The sequence below is a fragment of the Harpia harpyja genome, chromosome 21, assembly GCF_026419915.1.
Source record: "Harpia harpyja isolate bHarHar1 chromosome 21, bHarHar1 primary haplotype, whole genome shotgun sequence".
NCBI lineage: Eukaryota > Metazoa > Chordata > Aves > Accipitriformes > Accipitridae > Harpia > Harpia harpyja.
This window is the reverse complement of record NC_068960.1, coordinates 19,573,923-19,601,256: the sequence shown is the minus strand read 5'-3', so window position 1 is coordinate 19,601,256 and position 27,334 is coordinate 19,573,923. Positions and strand designations below refer to the sequence as shown.

The 27,334-nt window shown below is 43.6% G+C and overlaps 2 protein-coding genes across 4 annotated transcripts in view; one reads left to right on the top strand and one right to left on the bottom strand.

Moving 5' to 3' along the window:
* The window catches only part of IFT140 (intraflagellar transport 140), an 86,385-nt gene extending 69,266 nt beyond the window's left edge, over positions 1–17,119 (top strand). For both annotated transcript variants that reach the window (XM_052772832.1, XM_052772831.1), the window contains 12 exons: positions 7,563–7,740; positions 10,418–10,608; positions 11,681–11,776; positions 12,143–12,275; positions 12,371–12,514; positions 12,930–13,058; positions 13,273–13,455; positions 14,464–14,670; positions 14,894–15,106; positions 15,187–15,353; positions 15,709–15,850; positions 16,644–17,119. In XM_052772832.1, the coding sequence (XP_052628792.1) occupies positions 7,563–7,740; positions 10,418–10,608; positions 11,681–11,776; positions 12,143–12,275; positions 12,371–12,514; positions 12,930–13,058; positions 13,273–13,455; positions 14,464–14,670; positions 14,894–15,106; positions 15,187–15,353; positions 15,709–15,850; positions 16,644–16,847 (1,987 nt within the window). In that variant the 3' untranslated portion in view covers positions 16,848–17,119. The remainder of the gene's footprint in view (positions 1–7,562; positions 7,741–10,417; positions 10,609–11,680; positions 11,777–12,142; positions 12,276–12,370; positions 12,515–12,929; positions 13,059–13,272; positions 13,456–14,463; positions 14,671–14,893; positions 15,107–15,186; positions 15,354–15,708; positions 15,851–16,643) is intronic.
* TELO2 (telomere maintenance 2) overlaps positions 16,870–27,334 on the bottom strand; it is a 27,923-nt gene continuing 17,458 nt past the window's right edge. For both annotated transcript variants that reach the window (XM_052772838.1, XM_052772839.1), the window contains exons 13-20: positions 26,515–26,631; positions 25,497–25,568; positions 24,760–24,930; positions 23,937–24,028; positions 23,018–23,117; positions 22,544–22,608; positions 21,784–21,899; positions 16,870–18,625 (exon numbers count right to left, since the gene is read on the bottom strand). In XM_052772838.1, the coding sequence (XP_052628798.1) occupies positions 18,522–18,625; positions 21,784–21,899; positions 22,544–22,608; positions 23,018–23,117; positions 23,937–24,028; positions 24,760–24,930; positions 25,497–25,568; positions 26,515–26,631 (837 nt within the window). In that variant the 3' untranslated portion in view covers positions 16,870–18,521. The remainder of the gene's footprint in view (positions 18,626–21,783; positions 21,900–22,543; positions 22,609–23,017; positions 23,118–23,936; positions 24,029–24,759; positions 24,931–25,496; positions 25,569–26,514; positions 26,632–27,334) is intronic.

Genomic DNA, 27,334 nt, shown 5'->3' with positions numbered 1-27,334 from the left:
AAGCGCAATGTAAGGCAGTAGTAATTGCTGTTGGATGCCGTAATTCAGCAAGCACATGATCACTTTTTTTCCCATGGCAAAATTTCTGATGGATGTTCTTGTCTGGAAGTAGCTGTTTGCTAATTGTTTGTTCCCTGCTAGAGAGTGGTTCTGCTCAGTGGTAGGTTACATTACTGCATACAATTTGCACAGCAGCTTATAAAGCATTTTGGGTCTTTCGGGGTGAGAAATCAGTTACGTAAATGTGATTTTACTTTCAGATTCTCAATAATTTAGATCATATCAGATAACTAGTTGTTTCTGTACTGCATTTGTCCATTTACTACCTAATAAATTCTATTTACAGTTGTTTATGCAGGGCATAATCTTTTTTCTATTATTTTTTAATAGGCAAATGGCTTTGCATCATTCTATTCAGTTAATATCAATATCTAAAGATGTAAAATTGGGGAATTACCCAAATGAGTAGATCACAACAAGTCAAAATTAAATGAGTTTTGCAAAGATCTGGTAAATTTTCCTAGTCTGCTCATACCAAAATGGTTCACTTATTCATTTTTGTTACAGTTTTAATCAAATGGTTCTTGTTGGTGCATTCACAGTCAGTGACATTCTCTATCTCCACTCAGAGGTCTTGTGCTTCCAATACAAAACAGTCCAGGAATCCTTCTGATCCTTAAAAAAAACACCCCAAAACACCTTAATGGACACTACTGAAAAATGTGCAGAAGTATATTCAATTGCAGTACTTACTGCATTCCTTAGGACACGAGAGTTTTGTTTGATACAATCCACACTGAACATTAGCTTGGTGTTGATATTATCAGGATAAGTTTGGAACAAAGCTATCTATTTCATATGGTATTATAGATAATATTCTGTAAAGCTTTTGTTGCTTTATCAAATACTCTGCTTCTGCCAGGGGAGAGTTTTTAGGAATAATCTAGACAGCTTTCAATGTTTTGATCATACATGAAAAATGCCCGACGTATTTCTCAGAGAAGGACTCATTTAATATGATTAACACTATCAAGAATCTCATTGAATTGTTGCAAGTTTTCATACGTTATTTAGTTCCTTGTTATCTTTTAGTCCCACTGAACAGGCATAACCAGAATCCAGTATGCATTTTAAAAGCATCTAATGTAATTTAGCTACATCAGATAAAGCATCATTTTTTCAAGTCCCAAGTTTTTTCCAGGTTAGAGGAGAACAGACAATAAGCCAGCAATTTTGACATTTTAACTCTCTCTTTATTTTGCAGTGGTTTGAAGATAAGATCAGTGTCTGTCTTTATAGATGTGTTTAAAATTTTACATAGTCTTCTAAACTATCAGCTTTTCATGCCTGCTAACCTTAGGTGTCACGTCATTTGTCTCATTTGACCATGTCCAAGCCCTCTGTAGCTGTTACGGTCCACAGCATGATGCTTTTATCCTATGACCAGTCTATCAAGTCACGTGTATGTAAAGTTGATCATAAATGAGTTACCTGGTCAGAGTCACCCACCGTTGTACATTTCAGCCAGATGACATTATTCTAACATGTTTTTTCAGGGGTTGGAACATGCAACTTTAAGTTACCGAAATCCAGGCAAGGGATTAACATTTGAAAAATAGTAATAGATGTTGCTAATTTTCCTTAGGAAGCAGCACCTGCTTTGTCCCATCCTTTTCCTTTGCATAGAAAACACCCCCGAGCAGCACGTAGGCAGTGGGGGGAGGCTGGGGAAGGGTGGTGCCCAGTGCCCGGCAGTGTTTGTCCAGGCCAGCCCGGACTCCGCTTACGTTAGAGTAGGTCTAGTAGCAAACCCTTCACACCAGAACGGTTCATCCACTGTGGTCCCAGTTGGCCGAGCTGCTGAGAATCTGCTTTGAATTTCTTGTATGGTTCGTTCTGTGATAGGGAAGCGAAGCTTCCTTGTCCCCACCGTTGGGTCAGCAAAAGCTCTCCCACTTGCTGGATTTATTTCCATTTCTGACAGCCCAGGCTGTGCCTGAGGCACAAGGGGACACCCACCCACTCCAGGTAGATGTATGCATTAGGGACATAATAATATATTATGATATATTATCTATAATAGAATGTTATAGGGATGTAATAGTATATTATTATATATAATATAGTGTTATAGATACTACATCTGATATTAGTGTTATAGATATACCTTACATTAGTATTTTCCTTTGCATTATACAGTAGTCTTTTAAAGCAGAATACTCAGGGTCCTGTTCAACGAACTGGGGCCCAAATAGGAAAGAGAGATTCTTTTTTTCCTCCTGATCAAGGTATTTAGAGGCAAGAGATGGAACATATGTTCATTTTCCAAATATACTCCATTAAATATAGGGAGAGAGATTTTGTAGTGAGGTGCTTCAGACATATAAATCTCTAGCACATCTAAATAATACTCCATTCACTGGATTTTTTCTTTAAACTTTCATGCAAAATGGGCAATGAAAAATATATAGGAACAGAAGAGTTTGTAAAATCAGACTGTTAGATGCTATAAACATAGTTTCATAGAAAAACAGATGCAAAAGATCAGATAGAAAGGAAGAAAAACTTTTTCATCAAATATGTGGTAAAACTGGTGCCCAGTCTTAAGAGGCGTCAAAGTTTGCTTTCCAAATCCATAATGCTGTTGATGTGGCCTGGAGCCTGGGGAGTTTGGGGTGCAGCAGATCGATCATTCATTTGTGCGCGTCATGGGGAGGTGTCGCTCCCTGGGGAGCACATTCCCATGGCTCGGCTCACACTGTTGCTGCGTCTGGTCTTCATTAAGTTTCCAGCTTCAGCTGATGAAGTACAGATGTGAGCGGCTTTCCAGGGGGAAGAAAAGGAGGAGGAGGAGGGGAAGAACAGGAAATTCCCAGAGCATGAGTTGGGGGCAGGGTAAATCATTACTTGGAATTTTATATGCAACAGTGGGGCCAGGCCTGGAGAGAAGAGTTGCTGCCTTTTAGGGATGCAAGGCAGATTTGTCTTTCTTGCTACACTAACAACTGTTGAGAGATAACCCGTGGGTTTGCCTGGGATTTAAGTGAGGCTGTTCTGTACCTCCTGTTTCGTGGTCCTTAACCAGACCAGCAGTAATTTACCCACATTCCAAAGGGGCAGAAAAACTGACGGGCAGGACTCTTGCTCTGGTGCTGGAGGTGTCCGCCTGCCATCTCAAGGCCGAGGTTGTTCTTGAGACACGGAGAAACATTGAAGTGTGTTGCTGATGCTTCCTGGATCGTTCTCGTCTCTAAACCTATCCCTTGCCTGCAGGCCTGCCCGCTCGTGCCAGCAAGCCTGCCGGGTACCTCAAGCTGAATAGTTTGCAAGGGAAATGTCTAAAAAAGAATTTGGCGCTATAAAAAGTGACCGTTCTCTCTGATCAGCCATGGTATGGAGAGGCTGGAGGTTTCTTTTTGGGGTGAAGGTAAAACTGAGGTTCTGGCTAAAGGTCACCATGTCTTTCTGCAGGAGCTGTGGTGGATCAGTCCCAGTGTCCTGGCCCTCGCCCAGGTTTGGGAGCATGGATCTGCTGCATTAACCCCCTGTGGTTTTAGTGAGACATGGTCCGTGCCGTTGCACAGCTGAGGCTTGGTCGTGGTGTTCTGTGGTGGCCAACAGCTCTGGGGTTTGTGCTTCTGTTAGGCAGTGAGACCTTCTGTGTTATGTGGTAGTTTATTTTTGTAAAGTACTTTGGTTCTTTTGCATTTCACAGGGTGGTGTTACTCTGGGACCTTTCTAGATTTTAAATACGATATAATAAACAATATCTTAAAATAATAAATACAAACAAATATATTAATAAGCATGTAATATATGCATATGAAGATGGTCTTTGCAAGCAAATAGTATGTTGCTGTGTCAGAAATACTTGCGTACCTTAGCAGCAGCGTAGTGAGTGTGGTGGTAAAATGAATGGACTCTCAAAGCCGAAACAGTTTTCTAGTATTGTGCTGCAGGAAGAAAATTGAAATCATACATGTATGTACCTTAGCAGAGCAGTGTCCTTCTTGTGACGGACACATCTGCTGGAGAGAACCAGCCTCTGCTGCAGCTCGCCATGGACCAGGGGAGAAGGTTTGGCTGTGGGTTCTCACCCATGCAGCTGCTAACAAAGCCATCCTTAGCTCCAGTCGGAGCATGGGAACTCCTCTGTGCAGCGCAGGGCCAGGTTTGTTAGAGGAAACATTCTTTCAAGTGCTTCTGGAGGGCAGAGGCAGGAGAAAGGATGATCAGAGGGAGGCAATGTTTTCACCTTTCATAGGTACTTGTGCTGGTGAGCTGCTCTTAACCTGTCTCTTGCCTTGGTCTCTGCGCTGGATGAGTCTGTGCAAGCACTGCTCTACCGTGAACACTTCCAAATTCAGTGTCTTTGGTCTGGTTTGACCACAGTGGTGAATTCTGGTGTGTGCTCACTATCTCTCCAGCTGGGACTGTCAGAAAGGCAGTGCTTGCCAAAATAAAACCTAATGCAGAGCACATCAACTGGAGATGTTTCTTCCTCTGTATTTGTTGCACTCAAGCGGTACCCTGCTGCTGGAGCCTCTCAGGTTTGTTTTGCGAATGATTTGGAGTGGAGGAGGAAGAGGTGGGATTGCAGAGCTCCAGCTCCTCAGGGCAGAGGTACATCTGGGTGGTCCACTGTGTACGGCTGGCATGGGTGCCGAGGTGGCCCACAGGCAGGCTGTGCGTGGGGCAAGAGCTCCCAAAGAGGAATCCTGGGGGCAGCAGCTCCCACTGTGTTTTGAAGTTGGCAGGAGGCATTGCCATTCACGGAAGCATAGTGCAGCCGATAGATGATGAGTACATCTAAGTCCTGCTGTGTGTCTCTGCACACTGTTATCTTTTAACTTTGTACTTTAAAATACACTATTTGGTCTATTTCCTTTCAAAAGTTTCCATTCTCTGTAGTCTACATAAGATTTCTCATCTGCTTGTCTGCTCAAGCCCCTGAACTCTCATCTTCTTGCATTGGAATTGCGAGCTGTCCAGGCTCTGAAAAATAAAGATTTTTATTTCCTTTCAGAAACTTGCTGTTAGTCAGTTTGACAAAGCACAGCACAGGCGTGCGTTCCTTCAGCCAGAGTGAAACGGCTAGTGGCAACTTCTTCTGGCATGCTACAGATTTTGGAAAAATGCATTTCTTTTCCTTGTGTGTAGCAAAGCACAGCCATGCCCACACACACAATATTTGACATCTTTTACTAATGACAGAACTCTCCTTTTTGATCACACCCAGGTGATGATATCTGACACAACCTAAATGTTCTCCAGCGGTGGTTTTCCTGCTTTTTCCAGTTCCAGATACAGGCAGCGGCTGGAATAAAAGAGAAACCAATTCCAACTTTTCAAAAATTAGGAAAGTCACTTCTGCTGCTGATAAAAGTCAGCATTTCTATATTGAGTGGCGATGCATAGACTTACATGCAGAAGGATCCAGTGCTGAAGTTTATGTAAGGCCTTTCTAGTTCAGAGATTACTGTGCTCTTTCAGTCTGCCCCCAGTCTGGGGGACTTGGACGTGTTGGAGCAGAGCATGAGAGGAGGCTGCATTTGAACCACACTCAGCATGGACATGCAGATGTAAGAAAGTCAGTAAAATGTTCAGACATGCATTTTTGCTTTTCTAAACAAGGAAAACTTCTGAATTATGTGAAATTTGCCCCTGATTTATCACTTCTGATCCTATTTTATTTTTGTCCTGGTTTCAGCTGGGATAGAGTTAACTGTCTTCCTAGTAGCTGGTACAGTGCTATGTTTTGAGTTCAGAGTGAAGAATGTTGATAACACTGATGTTTTCAGTTGTTGCTCAGTAGTGTTTAGACTAAAGTCAAGGATTTTTCAGCTTCTCATGCCCAGCCAGCGAGAAAGCTGGAGGGGCACAAGGAGTTGGCACAGGACACAGCCAGGGCACCTGACCCAAACTGGCCAACGGTGTATTCCATACCATGTGGCGTCCCATCCAGTATAGGAACGGGGAAGTGGGGGCAGGGATTCGCCGCTCGGGGACTGGCTGGGTGTCGGTCGGCGGGTGGCGAGCAGTTGCGCTGCGCATCGTTTGTGCATTCCAATCCTTTCATTGTTGCTGTTGTCATTTTGTTAGTGTTGTCATTATCATTATTGGTTTCTTCTTTTCTGTTCTATTGAACCGTTCTTGTCTCAGCCCACAGGTGTTGCTTCTTTTCCCGATTTTCTCCCCCATCCCACTGGGTGGGGGGGAGTGAGTGGGCGGCTGCGTGGTGTTTGGTTGCTGGCTGGGGTTAAACCACGACAATTTTCCCTATACTGTTTTGGCCTTAATGTCACATATTTATGTTGATTACTACCTGAAAAAGTTATACCAGTTGTAGCTGCAAATAAAAGATGCTCTAATTGTAAAGTAAATTAGGAAAAACATTTTTTCTCTGCCTTTCTTTATTGTATGTGTTTGACAGCACGTCGTGTCTCATCTGCTTCACTGCTTCCCAGTTAGTCACTTTCCCCTGTTTGTGCAGGGCTTTCCCACAGCAACTGGGAAGAGAAAAACATTTTAATCATAGGAAAACTGGAAGGGGATTTGCTTGCAGATGCGGGACGTGAAGTGTCATTCAACTTTTTTATCTTTTTTTTTTTTTCTGCTTTTATCATTTAGATACTTATTTTGTGCCATGGTGGTATCTGTGAACTGTATGGACCATACCTCTGCTGAGGTTCACACACTGAAAAAATCCCACATTTTGAATGCTTATGGTTTCTATTAGTCAAACATATTGCACTTCATTCTGAAGAGCCTCAAATGTAAACAGAATCTACGAAAATCTTTGCTTGTCACCCCATGTAATGGTCAATTGTGTTGCGGTCCTTTGTTGAGCAATGCCGTTCCTGCATGGGAGTGTGGTGCTCAGCCAGTCCCTGCCTCTGTCTTGGCAGATGATTTTGCAATGTTAAGTGGAAGCTCTTAGCCCTGAGGACTTCTCATTCTGAGCATCGCAAAGCTTTTCTTTGTGCCATTATTTGTGCAAGTTTTAAATTAGAAGATGATAGTTTGGTCAGTTGTTTCCTACACATCGTTCCCTGTTATTGAGTGCAACTATTAGGCTCCTAATAGCTGTTCCATGTTTGAACTATGCAGGACAGTAGCAGGATGTTTCCAGTGTAAGGTTTATGTCTGTAAGACTTCTCATAGTTTTTCTTTTGAATTCTGAACACTGACGTGGGGGTATTGTGAATGTCTATATGTTGCAGCTACAGCAAGAACCACAGTGATGGGCACATGAAAAATGCTTATATACATGCAAACGTAGCTGCTTTTGTTTAGACATTGGTGTAAAGCAAAACCTGCAATATTTCCTTACGGCTGTGGGCATTCAGCTCCAGAACTAACCTTTATGTCTGAGAACTATTTCTGTTCCTCTTCAATCTTCACACAGCAGCTGGAGTCTCTTTGTTACGTCCAGCAAGTGTCCAATGTACTAAGAGTTTTCCCTTTCACGCTCTCCTCTTTCCTTGCATCTTACCTGCTTAGTACTCAAGCCTTAACGGTGACACCATAACAGCTCTCCTTTCCTTTCCCATTTCTTACAGTGAGGCTGTCTGGGAGAACATGGCTCGCATGTGCGTGAAGACTCAGAGGCTCGATGTTGCCAAAATTTGCCTTGGAAACATGGGTCACGCAAGAGGAGCCAAGGCATTGAGGGAGGCTGAACAAGAGCCAGAGCAGGAGGCCAGAGTGGCAGTGCTGGCCATTCAGCTGGGCATGCTGGTAAACCCTGCTGACCATACACATCTGGGAATATCCACCCTGCTTAACTAGAGACAAAAATGAGAAACTGATCATTTTTTTTAAATTCTGAGACACAAAAAGCTTGGAGGGGAGTAAAACCTATTGCTAGGTTTCCAGGGAGTGATGAGTAGTTCTGACAAATATTTTCCTGAAGTTGAGCTTTTATCGTAGGGAAATAGGCATCTCCTTCAGCATTGCACAATCCCGTGCTGCACGATTCCTGCGTGACACTCATCAGGGGCTTTCCCTGAACTCCAGAGGGCTCAGCAGTCCCCTGAGCCCTTTTCATGTTCCTCAAAGAGTAGATGAGAATGAGTGTGGCAGAATCTGATGCCTGGAAATAAGACTACCAGGAGGCATAACCGCCTAAGGGTATAGCAAATTAATTTGTCTGTTTTATTAACTGCTGTACAGAATTTATATGGGAGTTTTACTCCCATACGAAAAATTGCTGAATGAAGGAAGCATCTTTTAAGGATGGTTTATGTGTGAAACATTAAACAGAAAAACTGTTTTCTTGGGGCATAATTCTTCCAAGCTTCATCATTCTAGGTTTGACTGGATTAAAAAAAGGATGTACTTCAAAGTACTCTAGCTAAAATATTTCAACAAACATATTTTAAGGTCCAATTTGGGAAACACAAGTGCCCTTTTGGCATGTTTGTTTGTAGAGTGAAAGGCTAAAGCTGCATTCTGCCAGAGAGCAAGGGCTGGCTTAAGACATTTAAGCGGTTTAGGCAAAATTGATGTTTCCTGCAGGGTTGGAGAGCTCTGGCGAGTCACAGTTGCTGCTTGTGCTGTCCCAGGGATGCCTGCTCTACTACAGTCGCCCAGATCTCCATCCCAGCTTCTCCCATCATGGGAGCAGTAACTTGCCTGGGTCCAGCACAGCCAGAGGATGCGGTCAGGCTGTCTTCCCGTACTCTGGTGCACAGGGCAACTGTCCCTCGGACCTGTATCTGGAGCCCGACCTGGCAGCGAATACATACCAAAAATGGACCTTGTCTTTCCCGTGTGTCTTTACTGAAGTCTGAACCCATTCCCTTTGATTACCAATAGAACTGAGATCTAAAATGGGTTTGAGACCAGCATTATCGTGTGGATTGAAAACTGACCGGATCGCTATTGCATTAGATGAATGATAAGAGCCTGTATTCCACTCTGTTCGCCTTTATTTAATGTCTTCATCAATGATCTGTAAGAAAAGCAGAGATTTTTAGTTTGGGAATCATAAAAGATCCAGGCGTATGATCTGTAAGAGAGAAAACCTGGGAAGGGAGAATTGATGAAATACCCCACGGTTCACAGGAAATCATGAATTAGATAAAAAATGGCAAGGTGCTATGACAGCAAAAAATCTGTTTGGGGCTGCGTTTGAGAAGACACCACATCCTGGGGCTTTGATTTGATAACTTCTGTCTAGGTATTTGTTGCAGCTACAGCTGGAACATTAACTTCCACCCTTAAGTATCTCATTATCAGAAAAAAACGTTGACTAACTGGAAGAAGTTCAGAGAAAATCAGTACAGATTGTTAAGCTCTTGGAAAGATTTCACAGACAAGGAAATCTTTAAGATAGCTGAATAATTAGAATTTGGCTTAAAAAGGTGCTTAGCAATCTACAACTATTTTAAGAGTGTAAATGCTGGAGAGACAAAGAGTAACTATTCTGAGTTAAAGTGAAGAAGAAAAGGAAAATTCAAACTAAATGTTTGGAAAAGCTTCCTGGCAGAAAAACCTATGAGGCTGAAAAGTGTCAATACTCCTTCTTCTGGACATTTAGATCTATTTGGAGAGGTGGAGGGGAACTGTAGCAAAACAAATGCAGTTCTGTTGCTTTTTTTCATCTCGTACAAAGTCATAGTGCAGGAATCTTCCTTCTCTACTTTCTATGCTTTTTTGAATTTGAAACAATAAGAGACAGAAACTATTTTTCTGTCTTGGACAGATAATCTCAATTTACTAAATATAGTGTTCAGCTGGACAGCAGTTGGGTGGAGCAGGAAAATGCTCCTTCCACAGGAGTACCTCTCAAAGCATAAAAATAATAGTTCCAAATTTGCTTGCCCTTGCATCAGCATTGGCAAAATCCTGTTCCAATTCTGTCTTAAATTAATAGCATTTTTTTCCCCGGAATGGATCTCAGTTATCCATGAACAGCATTGCTGCCTCTGAGACCTGCTCAGAGGTCGCAGGGGGTCCCCTGGCACGTAATGCCTTCTTGCCAAAACCGCTAGTTTTGGCTCAGGACCTTCTCCTGGACCTCACCTCTGGGTAGGCAGCGTGGCTGTTAATTGTAGCCCCACATGAGCATACCTCCCCTTTCTGAAATGGTTTACGCTCCTGATGACAGCGTTTAATTGTTGATGGCTTGCTCATGTCACCCGCTCGCTCCCCCCCCCAGTTGATACTGTACAGTAAATGCCAGGATCTGAGTGCTTTCCTTATTTTCACATAAACATCCTGTTTCCCAGTAATGTGCTATTCCAGGCTACATATATTTAGGTGGTTAACCCCCCTGCCTGAATTATTGTTACTTTAATTGCATTACAATGACCTGCACTAATAAACTACTCCGAAGTGCAGTGTCTGTTGTGAAGGACACCTATGAAATGCCAGTCGGAGCTAACGAGGTATCTGTATGCTCTGTTTCCAGGAAGATGCAGAGCGACTCTACAAGGCTTGCAAACGTTACGACCTCCTGAACAAGTTCTATCAAGCCTCAAACCAGTGGCAGAAAGCCATTGAAACAGCTGAAGCTCACGATCGGGTTCACCTACGCACCACGTACTACAACTACGCTAAGCACCTGGAGGCAACCGGAGAGCACAGTCTTGCACTCACCCAGTAAGCACCAGCCTGTGGCACCCAGGGGATTTAGAGCCTTTTTCTCTTGTGAAGACTGGAGGCAGGCTAAGGAGGATGTCTGATGATGACCAGCAATAATTAATTAAAGTCTTTTCCTGTTTCTGGCGCTTTCTATCTCATGGAGTGAAGCATTGTTACAATAAACTTCCCAGCACCCTCCCAGGCTAATAAAGCTTAGTGTCAGAAAGGTTAAGTGTCTTGTCAGGGCCAATAGTTGAAGCCCACTGATATCCAATCCTGTACTTGTCTCTGGAAGACCACTGCCCTCTTTTCCTTCCTTTTCCATGACAAAACCACTTGTTTACTTCTCCTGAGAGTCCCAGACACAACTGCTGTGGCAGAATTTAGTCTGACTTGGGTGCTTCTGGCACCTGGTCCTCTCCCGTGACTGATGAGTCCTTAGAGAAGTTAGGAGAAGTGATTTTTTTTAATGATGTCTTGTACTTGTTGTTTGAATTCTTATTTTAATATATTTTTTATCATGTGAAGCCTCACAATATAATGTAATAAGGTCACTTCTGTTCAGAGTCAAAGTAGGCTCTGATGTGATCAGACAGACCTGTTTTAGGTGATCAAGGCGGGCCGGGAGGTGAGGAGAGACCCCAACAGTAGATGGTGGCAGAAGTGCAGTGAGCTCTGGGTAGTGAAAAAGAGGCTGAAGTTGCAGTGGATGGCAGCAGGACTAGGCAAGATGAGGAGCCCAGGGCTCTTGTGACCTTTTCAGTCAAGTGTACAGGGATGTTCTTGATGTGTGGGGAGCTTTCTGGGGTGTTTCTTTGAACTATCACTGGCACTTTTAAAGTATTTACTGTCCTGTGATCATATTGCCTCCCTGATTCCAGGTGCCTTGCAGGACCATTGAACTTTTTATTTTTGATGGTGCTGGCAGACTGCAACTGGTCTTACAGAGAATGCAGTAATACAAATGAAGCAGTGTTACCAGTGTTGGCGTTCTATGGCTGTCAAACAACATGAAATGGATTTTTTACACAGGAAGTGAGCTAATATGAAGGTAGTAATTTCTCATCTAATATGTTCTTCTTCTCTACAGCTATGAGAAGTCAGACACGCATAGGTTTGAGGTACCCCGCGTGCTCTCTGAAGACTTACAAGCCCTGGAGAACTATGTGAACAAGATGAAAGACAAGTCAGTGCTATGCTTGTTCCTTCTCCCCAGTGGGATTTTCAGGTCTGAAATACAACTTGTGAAGAAAGGAGGGAAGGAGGAGTATGAATCCTCTCAGCCGCAAGTTCAACCCCTGCCTTATCCATTAAGATCCTCCTCCAGCTTTTCAGGATTATGCTAAATCTCACTCAAGAACTGCCACATTAGATATCTAGGCTGAACACCCTCACAGTGCAGACCTTTGAACAGCACCCTTGAGTTGGGGGTAAAGCCTTGTTTACATTCTAAAAAAATGTATCACCTAGTCTTGAACTCAAGATCACCAGGAGCGAAAAATGCCGTCTCTGACAATTCTTGTTACTGCAGTTAATGTTGTTGCTTTTTTAGGAGCCTGTGGAAATGGTGGGCACAGTATCTGGAAAGCCAATCCGATATGGAATCTGCACTAAAATACTATGCGCTGGCTCAGGATTATTTTTCCCTAGTCCGTGTACACTGCTTTCAGGGCAACATTCAGAAGGTAAGGAAGGCAGCCTGCTCCCATCTGCTTCCAGAGAATTCTCATTCCTGGGATGAGTATGGGCACAAAGTAAAGCTATATGATTTCCTTTGCAGGCTGCTGAAATAGCAAATGAAACGGGGAATTGGGCAGCATCGTATCACTTGGCCCGCCAGTATGAGAGTCAGGATGACATCAAGCAGGCTGTACATTTCTACACCAGGGCCCAGGCATTTAACAATGCCATCCGCTTGTGTAAGGTATGCAAAGAGGTACATTTATGTCCAAAAGCAAAGTAGGATTCTATCCTTAGGCAGCATACAGAATGGAAGTGGTACAAGTTGTTTCTGCCCATTGGCTCTTTTGAGACACTGCTTGCTCATATACAGCCCACTGTGAAGATGCACCTGGTTTCTGCCTGCATCTCCTGCAAAAGAGGCATTGATAAAGGCTTGGTTGTATGGGACATTATTTTTCTTGTATATCTGAGCAGAAAACTGCCTGAAACAAATTATCATTGTTGCAGCTCAAAGTTACTTGGGTTGGTATAGGTTTTACACAGAAGGGAGCTGATGGGCTACTGTGTGACAGTATAAAGCTGTAGGTCTTGCCTGAAGACAGAATTATGAAATCTGTTTGCTGCCTACCTAAAGCCAAGTCTTTGCTTTTGAATAGGATAACAATTTAGATGATCAGCTGATGAACCTGGCTCTTCTCAGCTCTCCAGAAGACATGATAGAGGCAGCCTGCTATTATGAGGAAAAGGGGGAGCAAATGGACAGAGCTGTCATGTTATACCACAAGGTAAATGTCTTCTTAGTAAAAAATACCAAATTTTAAACCAAAGCAGTTCCTACAGCAGAGGAACATTAAATGAACTGTAGTTTTTACTATATGTACTGTTCAGTAATTGTTTTTTCATGGTGGGTAATGCTTTATTAATCCTCTCTAGGGTATCCTGTAAACTGATTCTACAGTGCTTACTCTAGTCTTTAAAGATTCATTCTTAATTTTGCAGGCAGGACATTTCTCCAAAGCACTGGAGCTTGCCTTTGCCACGCAGCAGTTTGGGGCCCTACAGCTAATTGCTGAAGACCTGGATGATAAATCAGACCCAGCTCTGCTAGCCCGCTGTTCTGATTTTTTTATTGAACATGCTCAGTATGAGAAGGCAATGGAGTTGCTGCTAACAGCCAAAAAGGTAAGGTCCAGCATCTCTGGTCCCTCTGTGCACAGGTAAAGAGCAGCGCAACAGGTGTGTACGTGCACACACATGCATTTATCTTTGTTTGTAAACAGATACGCAGAGATATTTGTGAGGTTTAAAGTTTCCTCTCATGCCAATGACTCATGGGGTGGTAGCCCACTGGCTCAACTCTAGAAATGGATTTCTGACTTTCTGTCTTATTTCTGGCTTAAAACCTGCAGATTTTGCACTCTTGGTTAAAAAAAAAAAACCCCTCCTACTCTCTAACATATTTAGAGACAGGAAAATTATAACATCCTCAGTCAAAAAAAAAAAAAAAAAAATCAATGCTGTCCCTTATGTCATACCACCAATGTAGTTAAGGCGCTTCATTTCTCACCTAAACCTCTACACACGTCTACTGTGCCCTCATTTATTGTGCTGGCAACTCAGCCTTACCGCTGGGTACCAAAGCAGTCCTATACCCACTCCTCTTGAATGAGGTCCTATGTCTTACTTTCTTCCATGTTTTGCAAGGGTACAGCAGCCCTTTTCCAGGCTAAAAGCTGTTGTATATCCTACTCATAATTTGTTCCTATAAGGGAAGTAGCAAATTATTTAACAAAATCTTTCAAATACCTGTATTTATTTTATTTGCTGAAAACCTTAGTATAATCAACCATGCTTAATAAATCTGACTTGTATGTCTCTGAGAATGTCACATTCAAAGAGACGAAGTGGATGAATCTTTAGTGCCAGACTAGTGTCCTCTGAGAAAACAGATGAGAATCAGTGGTCTTCATGGAAGAACAAGTGCGTTCTTAGCAAACAAAATGAGACAGTGTGTACTTGAACAGGAGTTGCTGTCAGGATGCTTAACTACACAACAATGTTCTAGCTAGAGCACCCACAGCTGTTAGCATTTGTACCTTCATATAGCTAATTTGCGTAGGTTACAGCACAAGCAACATAAGGTATCACTGTGGTGTTTGTAACATCTCATTGCTTTCTCATTTCCATTAGTACCATGAAGCTCTGCAACTTTGCCTGAAGCAGAACCTGACCATTACGGAGGAGATGGCTGAGAAGATGACAGTCTGTAAGGACTCCAAGGACCTCTCTGAGGAGGCCCAGAGAGAGCTGTTGGAGCAAATCGCTGATTGCTGCATGAGACAAGGCAATTACTACATGGCGACCAAGAAATACACGCAAGCAGGAAACAAGTTAAAGGTCAGCCTGGCTACATAGCAAAAAAAGCTGAAGAGGCTGAGCCTATTACCTTCCTAAGATTTCTCAAAACACAGTTGTTTTGAAAAGTAAATCTTGGAACAGTCTTCATACAGTAGACTATCCAGATGAGGCCTCCTAGCCATTTTAGCATAGCTTATGGTTTTGCATTCATAATGATATTTTTTTCCCCCTCTTCCCCCCATACCCCCCTTTCCTTTGCTAGGCTATGAGGGCACTGCTGAAATCTGGAGATACCAAGAAAATTGTCTTCTTTGCGGGAGTTTCCAGAGAGAGAGAGATTTATATCATGGCAGCCAACTATCTACAATCACTGGATTGGCGGAAGGACCCCGAGATTATGAAGAACATCATTAGCTTCTATACTAAAGGAAGGGCCCTTGACCTGCTTGCAGGTTTCTATGATGCATGTGCTCAGGTACATCCCCCTTCTGTGGCTGCTAAAGGTGTTTGGTTTAGTTCTGGAGCAAGACATTCATCTCATTTCTCCTCTTGCAGGTAGAAATTGATGAGTATCAGAACTATGAGAAAGCACAAGGAGCACTGACAGAAGCATATAAGTGCCTTTCAAAAGCAAAGACTAGAAGCCCTCTGGAAGAGGAAAGCAAACTAGCACGTTTGCAAAGCAAGATGACCCTGATTAAGCGATTCATCCATGCTCGGAGGTGAGCTGCAGTATTCAGAGCATGTAAACTAATGACAGAAATATCATACAAGAAGAAAAGTTGTACTGGTACCTACAGTTTAATAAATAATTTGCATACTCCCTTCTAAAAGATGCTGTTACATTTTTCTAGCAGGGAGCCCATTATGTGGTTTTTTAAAAGTGCTGTTGACATTAAAGATGAAAAGGTAACCTGAAGTATAAGCAAGTGTATGGACTGAGAAGAGCGTAGCTCCGTCAGAAAGGCAATTACAAAATGTAACACAGTTAAAAAAAAAAAAAATCTTCCCTGTTCTTCACATGACAAACTGAATGGTCTCCTCCAGACTGTTAAGATTCCTTTTGCTCTTTACTAGAGTTTACTCTGAAGATCCCAAGGAGGCAGTCAGACAGTGTGAACTTCTCCTAGCTGAACAAGATTTTGACAACGCCATCCGTCACGGCGATGTCTTGGGATTTCTAGTTGAACATTATGTACAAGTGCAGGAATTCCATATGGTAAGTAAGTTAATTCTCAATTCTTCCAATCTACAGAGCCTGTATTTTATATATGCCAGTGCAGCTTGGTATAGCATGATTCTCTCATACGGGACAACATTCCATAGTAGAGGCTCCTTTACAGGAGCTAAACTGCTCAGCAGGGTGGGGTAGACCTCAGGAACTATATCCATATTAATATATTTTTCATTTCATGGGAAGAAGAAAACTCACAGGACACAGAGCATAAATAGTGGTGATGTTTCAACATTCCCAGTTATTAGATAAGAACAGAAGGGTCTGTCTGGGTGCATGTCTCTGCAATTACACTGTACTTCATTTGCCACCTGGCCAAAGAAGAAAAGAAAAATGTAAAATTGCAGTCATTTGAGGAACTGGTGAATCATTTCTTCGGGGCAGAAGTGCCACACACACACCAGCGTTTGGACTAAACCGTAACCTGCCACTATTACGAAACCTAAGGATGCCAGGTGCTAATTTCTCCAGCTGTGCTGATTGACCTTGTTTTCAACATGGTTTTTTTGACAGTGCTTCAGCTATTGGAGAATGTAAAACCAGCCTTTAAAGACTCCTTTTTTAAACTGAGAAAGACAGAATTGACACAAGTGACTATGAAAGGTCGTCATGTTAGCAAAGGCTACAACTCCTGGCTAAGCATTAGCACCTTTCAACACTAAGCTACTGTCAAGAGCTCAGCCACAGACTAAGGGTGGATGCTTTTCACCATTTTGCTGGGACTTGTATAGCAGCACTGCCCCCATCCCGTAACAGTGATCTCTGTGCATTACTTTAGGCTTACCGGTATCTGGAAGAGATGCAGAAAAGAATTCCACCTATGAACCTGAGCTACTACGTGACTCCACAGACCATTGAGGCAGTTCACCGAGGAGTAGGCATTCCCATAAGCCGAACCCTGGTTCCAGAACAAATGTGCCACAGCAGTATGGAGAACAAGGAGGTGGAAGAAGAAGTGGCTGATGAAGTGGAGGACCCCTGACAACTTACACTTAAACGCAAAGTTGACTTTAATACTAGGTCATTTATTCTGTCCGCGTTAGGGGTCATACATCAATCAACACACTGCTGTGACAAGGCTTTTTGGTTATTACCAAGAAATTTTTAATTCCAGCTGGACTGTACAAGTAACAGTATTGAAGTTAATATGTTACCTCAAACACTGCATACAAAGATTCACATGTATACCCTGTAATGAAGCTATTTTTAGTATTTTAATAAATTTGAGGGGGGGAAAAAACAACAAGAACTGCATATTGTAACTTCAGGCCTTTTTTCCAAGTACAGAAAAGAGCTGAGTAACTGAGGTGGAAACTCTTGAGTTGACAAAATTTTCAAGTACAACTTTGGTCTGCTAAGGCACTGATTTGTCGTTCCCTATAAGTCAGAACTCCTGAAAACAATCGCTGTCCTGTTTGGGTAGGAGCTTGGGTAAAAGTCAATCTACTCCCTTAATGCAGAATGAAGGGAGGCTTCCCCCAATCCAAAGCTTTTGTATTTAAATACATCATAGGGTCATGTAGGCTAGAGCTACCATTTACAAAAATCTGGACTAAACCTCAGTATCACAGAATGGTTGGGGTTGGAAGGGACCTCTTGGAGTCATCTGGTCCAATCCTCCCTGCTCAAGCTGCGTCACTTTGAGCCAGTGAAGCTTCTTTTACAAACACCACAGTTACATCAAGCTACTCTGTACTAGTCAGATTTTTGGATGTAAATTTCTTCCCTGGCACAAGTAGGACTGTGAGAAGTGAAGTCCAACATAAGCAATCCAGGTTTTGCTCACCTTTAAGCCTGTTACCTTGCCCAACGAAGATGTACTTACTAAAGTCACTCTCATACATTTCGTACTGACTAGCCCTTCTACTTAGAGTGATTTTTCTTTTCCCCACTTTTTGACTTGCTTCAAAACTTGGGGTGAATATGAAGTTTTTAAATTGTATGCTTTCAGGGAAGACAGGTGGGGGGAGTTTTTAAGGTCAAAATCTGGACATTAGTTATCCTTTAATAGAAACTTAGTTCTGTAATAAGATTATACAAAAAGAATTCCTGCTTTGTTCCTTCCTAACCACAGCACAGCTCTAGCTCAAGCCTTTAAGGTTTGGGGCATTCTCAGAACCTCAGTGTAGCTACTCAGTTCTTACATCTCATCAGCAGTATCATTCCCTACCCCACGCCACCCCTTCGAACAGCAGGCTGGTAACTATTCTGCCAAACACTGACTGCTAGAAGACACGGGAGCCTTTGTTATGGGCATGTCATAGACTTAGCCCTGGGAGATAAGCGGCCCTCTCCAGCCCTCCTGTTTTTCTGACAAGAAGTCTGCTATGAGATCTTCCCCATATTTTTAGCAGAGTGCTCAAACCTGCCAAGGTTATAAATAGCTGGAGGTGGGGGCTGGGGCGTTGTGGGGAGGATGGCAGTGCTAGCCTACCTTCCTGCATCTGTACACTCCGTACCGGATAGCAATAGCTCACTAAATTGGCCTCCGCTACAAAGTCCAGATGTCAAGTCAGGTTTGCTGGCTTACAGCTCGGCACCCTTCCCCCCTTCTTCCTCTTCTCCAGCCAGGTGACTGCTGAAGAGGCCCCAGCAGTGCCTACACACATCCAGCTGGCAAGAGTATAAGGTAAAGGTCATTTCTTTTACCCTTCAGCTAGGAAGGGACAGTTTTGAGTTTCTTTTTCAGGTTCTCCATTAGTAGCAAGTTCTGCAAGGCCAGCCTCCTGCAGTCCCCATCTGGATCTTTCTCCACCACATCTGCAAAAGAAGCAGCCACTGTTAGCTGGAAAATGGGAAAAACTGCTCTTCACCTAACACTTCTCCACTGTTTCACTGACCATCCCACTAAATGCAACAGCAAATGCACCTAACTCTGGGCTGGACATCAGCACTTGCAGGAATTATGTTAGACTAGAAGGCAAAGATGTGCAAACTTGATCATCTTAAGCAGTATGAGTTTAGCTAAGCCCTGACTGTCACATATGATAATGCTCAGTTCTTTCTTGTAGCAGAAACAAATAGTCAATTGGGTTGAAACACTATAGAAATTGTCTAACCTTGCATTCCATGGGATAACCTCCATGCCAGAATTTATACTTGTGCCCCTGAGCTATACATAACCTTTCCACAGCTGACCTACTAGCATGAATGCAGTTTGCAATTAGAAATCCACTTACTCAAAAGCCTAAAGTCTCCATTCTGCCAATTCCTGCAATCTAAACAAACGCTCAGTGCTCCCTCCTGAAATCTGTGGTCACACTGCCCTTCAAAAGGGGGAAAGAAAGAGGCAGGCCCCAAGTTTCAACACATTCTCCATTCTGAGATTAGTCTTCTGATAAACCAGTAGTTCTTTCACACTTTATGCAGCATGTGAGGGAGGGCATGAAGCTGCTTCCAGCAGCTGTTATTTCAGGGGCCCTTAATGGGCCTGCAAAGTAAAAATCAGGATGCATGCAGGATGTCTGAGCAGGGGGAGCCTGGAAGAGCAGAGAGTCTGTGTAAGGATATCCTGTACGCACAAGCAGTGTGCTCAGAGCCCAGTACTGTCAGCCCAAACACATGACTCATTCAGATGGAGTAGGGCTATTTATAACCTCCGGGAGAGCTTCACGATGGTGTTTCCATACTCCCTCTACAGAAGGCAAAAAGGGCGAGGCTACAAGACAGATTAGTACAAGCTCAAACGCTAAGAGAGTGGTGTTGGCACTGTTTCTAATTGCCATGAGCACGGACCTTGAACTGCTGCCACTGAAAGGGAGGCACAGGGTACCAGAGGATCATTCAGGTCCTTACATAAAACAAACTTACCTATGACATAGCTCTACAGCACTTGCAAGGGGTGGGGAATTCCCTCAAAGTCAGCTGCTGAGGAATCAAAGGAACTGTTTCCTAGAAATGTTTAGGTATTCCCTCCCTCCCCCGGGAAAGATTAGGCTACTCAACAGTCGGTCCAGCATGGCATTAAGGGCAACAACAGACAAGTACAAGGTGGATCCTGGCCTCTCTCCCCAGCTGAAATGTCCCAAAGCATCCACTAAGTAGACAGTATCGTGACAGCGTCTGAAGTAGTTTCTTACACCACAGTGCAAACACTTTCTAATGGGAAACAGTTCTAGTTACAGCCCAAAGGCTGAAGGGCAGGAACAATCAGTCATATTCACATAATGAACTACAGCAGTCTGCATAGGCTGTGATATAATAACAAACGAGCCAATTTGTAGATTTCTACTAAATGTTTGTTTCATGGGTAACATTTTCTAGCCCACTGTTCCTCACTGTGCTTTAGCCATAGCAAGAGAAATGTAGATGCTTTAAGCTGAAACCCAGAGTGGTGACTTCTGGCCATTAGGCATGGTTACTAGAAGGCTTGCATGCCTGACTGCTACAGCAAGAGCTGTAATACATGACACCTCTTGCAAATCTTGTCTGGAAAAGTCATGAAGCAGCAGCAAGTCTGCTAGCTCAAAACCATGATTCAATCACAAAAGTAGGTCTCTAGTGACTGACTTCACCTGTTGGAGCAGCAAGGAGGAGCCCAGTGCCTCCCTATAATAGCTGTTTTACCAACAATCTTACAACAAATAGCAAAGGCATAGCCCAAGAAGCTGTTGTGTTTCAGGAAGCAGCTCTAGAAGCCCTTTAAAATTACACTTAAATCATATCTGACCAGATGGGGAGCCAAGTTGTATTCTTTAAGGTTTCTGAATGGCTCCTACAACAATTTCCCCTTCTCCACTATATGCACAACTGTGATCTTATCCTGGTCTCATTCCCACCAGGATCTACCATGCAATTTTCATGCAAAAGCACTACATGTAAAGAGATAGCCATTACACTACCTATGGACATAAAAAGATGCTAGTAGCTCTGTCATCCTCTTCCTTCTAAAAATAACTCATTAAAAACAGATTACACAGACCCTCATGCGGAAAATACATTTATAACATTCCTGGAAAGGCTTTCCTTGGCAATAGCAGTGTTAACTGCAGAGACAAGCAGATTCCTCAGAGCACACCATGTCATGGGAAAAGTAAAGTTTTTGGCCCCACAAGGCAGCTCTCTTCCTTTTAGAGGGCAAAGAGCTCCACAACCTGCAAGGATCAGAGGCTGGCTGTGTCAGTGTCACTTCCTGCCTGCTCCCTATGGGAAGCCAACTAACCAAGAGCAAGAATGGTGAAGGAAACCAACCCAGGGAGTCACACAAGGTCCACTCAAAATACAGTGGAGGCTTCAGAGCTACAAAGCACAGTGTTATTTCCTCTTGTACTTCCAGCACACTGCAATACCTGACCACCAATTTGTACAGTTCCAGCCTACCAGAACCCACAAACATAGCTTGTGTTGATGTAAGGTGTGTTGGGTGCATCATGCAAAGTCATTTGTTGTCTTTCATAGGTTGTTCTTTCCATCAGCAATAGGAAGTTAGGAGATGGGGCCATGCTCTTCTTCCTCCTATTTTTAGCACCGATGAAACTCATCTTCTGTGCACATGGTGTAAATGGGCCATACAAGCCTTGTACGTTGCTGCTGGTCAAAGTCACTGCCTGGATGTAATATGCAGTGTGACAATACTTTCTGCAGCTTCATGAGATGGGTGGTTGGACACTTAGAGAAAGGGGGCACATAATACATTTTGGGATTTTTTTTGGTTGGCCTGTAAGGTGAGGATAGTCACACTTTGAAATGCCATATGCAGCTCTCAGCTTATCCTTTAGATACCTTGGTAATACATCTGTACAGCACACAGTGTGGTCTGGTATTTGCCCTAAACTTACAAGCAGCGATAAATATGCTTATCATGCAAATCTCTGGTGCACAACACTAGGACATTACTGCTACAATCACAATTAAAGAGATGCTGCACAAAGACTGCATCACTAACCAGAAAAACACTGGCGTACACCACCACATCTTACCTCCCAGCCAGGACTGAGTCTCCAAAAGCTCTTCTGTCATGTCTTGCAGAAGACGTTCCGTAGGGACACTGAGGAGCATGGAAGAGATACAGGACAAAAGACCCTGGCGCACATACCTGTTGGAGAAAGACTGAACTGGTTAGAGCCTGCAGCTTCGTGCTCTACCTTGATTTCCTCACCTCAGGGCTTCTCCAGTTTCAAATGTTTGTGATTATGATGACTTTTGCCATATTCCTACTGATTAGGAGTGTAATCATGCACCAGCTGGCAGAGTGCCCACATACAGAGCCCCTGCCATGCTGTGGTGCAGGGAGCCTAGCGTAATTCAGAGTCCCAGACAAGTCTGAGATCAAAAAAGAATTGGATGTTTACAGCATTTTGGCTACATGTCTTAGTTTCTTTCCAGGGTTGAATGCTTGAATTGAATCTAAAGTTTTCTGAGCTCCCTGAGTAAACATAGATGAAACTATCACATTGATAGTTGATCAAGAAATTTGTCATGCTTTCTGCAAGTGACTGTACCTCCACACTAGAAGACACTAGCCAAGTTCATATGTTGGTCTGACATTAAAGCAATGCCTTCATTACATATTCTTGCAATACTCAGTCATAAGAACACAAGGCTGGAGGAGAGCATAGAGTTAATGCATTCAGTCATTGACATTCTCAGTCCGGTGCTAGTCTTAGACAAAGACAAACCATGGCTGGAGACTGGCTCGCAGCTGATCTTTAAAAATGAAAGCATACAACTACAACTCACGAGTCAGTGTGGAAACGCAGAGCCCAAACAAACTCCAGCAGTGCCTTTCCCATTGCAGTAACTGCCTGCAAAACAGGATTATGGCAGAATCACTGAATACCTTCACGTTCACACTGCCCTAAAGAACTGGACCTTGAGATACACCGTTGTGAAGATCAGGGTTACAGTTAACTTTATTTTACAGATGAGGAAACTTAGGCTGTAAAGTGAAATGATGTGCCCAACCTCCCCCAGAAGCTGATAGTTTTTCTACCAGAAGCAGCAAAAGATAGTGCAGGGTTGTCTTGAATCCCATGTCTCTTTTCTGACCATTTTTTCCCAGCCCTTTTCGCAACTTCTCAGCACACATGACTCAAACTTGCTGCCAGTCTAAGTGTAGCAGGCCTCAGAGCACACTGTATTCCAGAAGGCACCTCTGAACTCCCAGGCTGGAAGCCTCTCCTGCTATCTGCAAGCTCATGCAGCCTTCCTTACCACAGTGTTGACAGCCAAGTACATCAGGATTGCTAAAGTGTGGACCAGTCTTCCAAGGACAAAGTGATCTTCCCCCAGGAGATCAAATGTTGTCAAAGGCCTGCAAGTGCAAGATACAGAGTCCTGTAGCAGTGAGAAGGCTGATCAGTGCATCTTTGGAACAGTCAGGGTGGTTATGCGGGGCGAACTGTCCTCCACAAGCCTGAATCCCTACGACAACAGTCATTATACAGCAATCCCCAGTTTAACATAGGCCACAGCTGTTTGCTCTCATTTTTGCTCCCAAACCAGTAATATCCTCTACTCTTACAGCAGGTATCACTTATTCTACCAACAGGCTTTACTTAGAACTGCATGCAAAAGCTAGCATCACTGCCATACTAGAAACAAACCATTAAGACTGGTATTACAAGAATCTTGATTATCATGGAATCAATTACTCAGCCTTCCTCAAGTTAGCAAAGACTTAAGTGATTGACAGTAAACTGTGTCCCGTGTCCTATAACGTGGTCACAAGGACCAGTCCAGGTGACAGGCCAAAACCTGAGACAGAGTTAACTGGTTAAAGACTGCAGTCTGAGTTCTGTGGTTTTGTGTGAACCTCCCAAGGTGGAGGGTCAGCCAAGATAACTGGTTTGGTACTGCCAAAATCATCTGCCTGTGTGTACCTGCTGACAGGTATGTATCTTCACTTCTGCAGGGTCTTACGCACTCCTGCCCAACAAGACTTCATAGGATAAGTCCAAGAGACCACATACCCCTCCTCTCTAAGTTTTATGCATGAGCCAGGCATCAGCGTGTTGTCACTGGACTCCCGTACAGCTTCTGGGCTTCAGTCTGCTGCTCTGAGGCAAGCAGAACAAGCAGAAAGGTTCACTCTGCAGCTGCCATGCCTACATCCCAAGGTGTTCACACTTACCTGTCAAAGTGCTGAATCAATGGAAAAAAGAAGTGCCCAACAACAGAATTGAACTCATTTGGGCCAGAAGCCAGTTCCGCTTGAGACTGACCCTGTCCAAGAGAAAAATGAAGTCTAGACACAACATGCAGCGTTCGACTCTTCCACTTCACTGGACACTATCAAGGCTATGGGTTCCTTGCAGCCATCCCATTTTCAGCCACTGCTTGCTTGTACGCCTATGGCTACTAGTTTCCAAACTGGATGGCTCACTTCCCCCTTCAGATCCTCTCACACATCTAAGTATTTTAGTACAATATAGCTCAGTACTGCTGGGCTAGATAAAAGAAACAAGAACATGCAAGGGATAAAGGAGTTTTGGAAAACAAGTTCTCCAGGATGAACCACAAGGGAGTTCTGGGAACCAGGAAACTGGCATCAATTTATCTCCCTGAAAAATAGGAAGGCTGAGACAGTCCAGTCCAGAGACAGCTAGTCTGATGGAGGAGGCTCTAGGATCTGTGAGGTGCAGTCACAGCTCCCTGTAGTGGCCAGACAAGCTCAGAACAAGCATAGAACAGCAACAACTATCCCTCAAGGCAAGGCAAGGAGTTCAAGGTTTATTATCCTTTCCCTGCCGGAAGAGAACTACAAGAGTGGGTACTCTGCACTGAAAGATTCAGCCAGATACTAAGATAAATTTATATTTGAAGTTACACAGTCTTTCCTTTGGATTGGGCCCAATTTCACAGGTATTTTGCTCTTTCCAGACAGAACTACAGCAACTCCTAGCATCCCTATTTTTGCTGGATTTGACATTAGTTTGTTTCTGCCCTGGCCTCACCATAGCAAATCTCCGAGTCTTGCTTTTGATCCTCTCATCAACAATTCTTCTCCAGTCCTTAGAGCTGTCACTTCCAGGAAGGAGCTGGATACAAGGGTTTTGGGCACCAGGATGCTTGGTCTTCCTATAGGATTTGGGATAGGACAGTTCCTGAGCTGCCAAAACCAATACCTAGACGAAAAAGAGGGAGGTTCTGTTAAAAAGTGGTAATCCCTGTACTAGGGAACAACAACAGAGTTACCTGCACCCAAACTGATAGGAACGGCAAAGCAGAAAGGCACAACAGGTTTAGAACGAAGAACAGCAAGGTAACTGATCCCCAAAAAACCAGTTGGCTCTGAGGTACTGACCAAGCACATGGTCACTTAGCCCTGAAACAGAACAGTGGCTCCCTTCTTCAGACACAGTAAGTGAAATGATGTAGGAGTCATCACAGGCAGATTGCTGTCTTTCAGAAAGTGAAGATATTACGGACTGATGACGTGTTAGGAAACAGCGGCTTCTCCTAGGCAAATAAGCATCATATGTTTTGCATTCTGTGAGGAAGGATCACTGTATACGTGGAGCGTAGCAGGGTTACAAACGAGAGGGGAATGCCAGGCACAAATACTAACGTAAGACATTCCCATGTCTGCCTCCTCCTACGAGGAATACACGGTAACCCCATTACAACTCAGGGAAACAGCACTGGTGCAACAGACACAAGGAAAGTGGGAAGTGAAAAGAAGAGCACTTACATCGAGAATGTCCATGCGCTGACGAAGACTGTAGTTCAGAGAGTAGAACTGGGAGGTCAAGTACTTTGCTACCTGTACAGAAAAATCAAGGCACAATGAACACAAACCCAGGCTGGAAACAGCCTTCCCACTAACTCTAAAAGCACTCCATTTCAGGAGAAGTCCTGCTTCCTGTTAGTTAACAACAAGCCTGCAAGAGAAGGGAAGAGACATGCTGTGCAAATAGGGAAAATTCAGACACTTTCACTTCTAGATTCTCCTGAAGGAAGTAAGTACCTATGCAGAGGTACCCAAACAACTGCCATGGCAGCTTTGGCACTTTGAAGGAGACCTTACTGTGGCCTTTCAATACTTAAAGGGAACTTATGAGAAAGACGGAGGGAGACTTTTTACCAGGGCCTGTACTGATAGGACAAGGGGTGAAGGTTTTAAACTGACAGAGGATACATCTAGACTGGACATAAGGAAGAAATTCTTTACTATGAGGGTGGTGAGACACTGGAACAGGTTGCCCAGAGAAGTTGCAGATGCCCCATCATAGGAAGTGTTCAAGGTCAGGCTGGATGGGGTTTTGAGCAACCTCATCTAGAGAAAATGCCCCTGCCCATGGCAGGGAGGGCTGGAAGTAGATGATCTCTAAAGGTCCCTTCCAACCCAAACCATTCTATGATTAAAATCACCAGTCAAGTGTTCTTCTAGATAAGCCCTCTGTGCCTCAGCTTCCCTCTATGTGAAACCATCTCCCCTTCAGTGCAAGAAGTCCTCATCTAACTTGCCTTGTCAGCTATACTCATACTAACAGCCTCCAAACAGCTCCTCCACTCCGTTACAGCTCTGACAGTTTTCTCTTTCCTGTTGTCATCCATTGCAGATTCTTCATAGCCCATCTCTGCATAAATACCATCAGACATGAACTAGCTATTCTACCACACTTCTATCAAGCTAGCAAGAGACTTCAGCTGCTTAAATTTTTGCCTGTGCCTCAAGTGGAAAAAGGAAAGCAGTAATAGGGACTCACAGGTATTGGATCTGTGGTTAGAACAGCTACTTGAGCTCTCTGACGGAGTTCCACAAAGCCTTCAATACAGGTCTTCTCCTCCAGATGCAATAATATTTTTGCCAGTTCCACGCTAACCTGCTCAAAATACAAAAAGAGAAATCAAATCCCTGCAGGTGGTTTTTTTTTCCTCACAGGATTTACATACTATTTCTAACGTTTAAGCAAAGAGGGTATGGAATATAGGCAACATGTCCATTACTTAGGAGGGGGAGAAAACACATTAAGCTAAATGCCATCAGGACAGATTTCTCAAAACACTGAACAAACCCCTATGCCAATTTCTCTGTCCACATTCACTTTGGCTTTTTGGACAAGTGGTGGCATCATGATATAGGAGGACTTGTCACTGTAACTGACAGGTTAAAGGGTACAGTACCACACCCAAAGCCCGTCCAGCTCAGTAACATGCCTGATGAGCACCAGCAGGTTGTGCACTGTTTACCAGACTACACCCCTTCCCTTTCTCAGCTGGCAAAGGCCTATATCTCTGCCACCTTCAAGTGATCACTAACACGTGGAGGTGAGGACTTATCACACTGGTGACCTCATCCCAAGTTCCTCTCACCTGAGCTTTTCATCTTGACCAGTACAACCCAGCTACACCCTCCAGAAGACATTATGCTTGTACAAGCAAATAGGGAAAGTCCATTTGATTTTATCTCCCTTTTTGTTGGGCAATGAGACAAGGGGAGTCCAAAGAACCTCAGTAGACATAATAAAGGGGGATGAGAGATGATGTTTAGCGCTTACATTGTTGAAATTAGCTGAGGCAGAGACA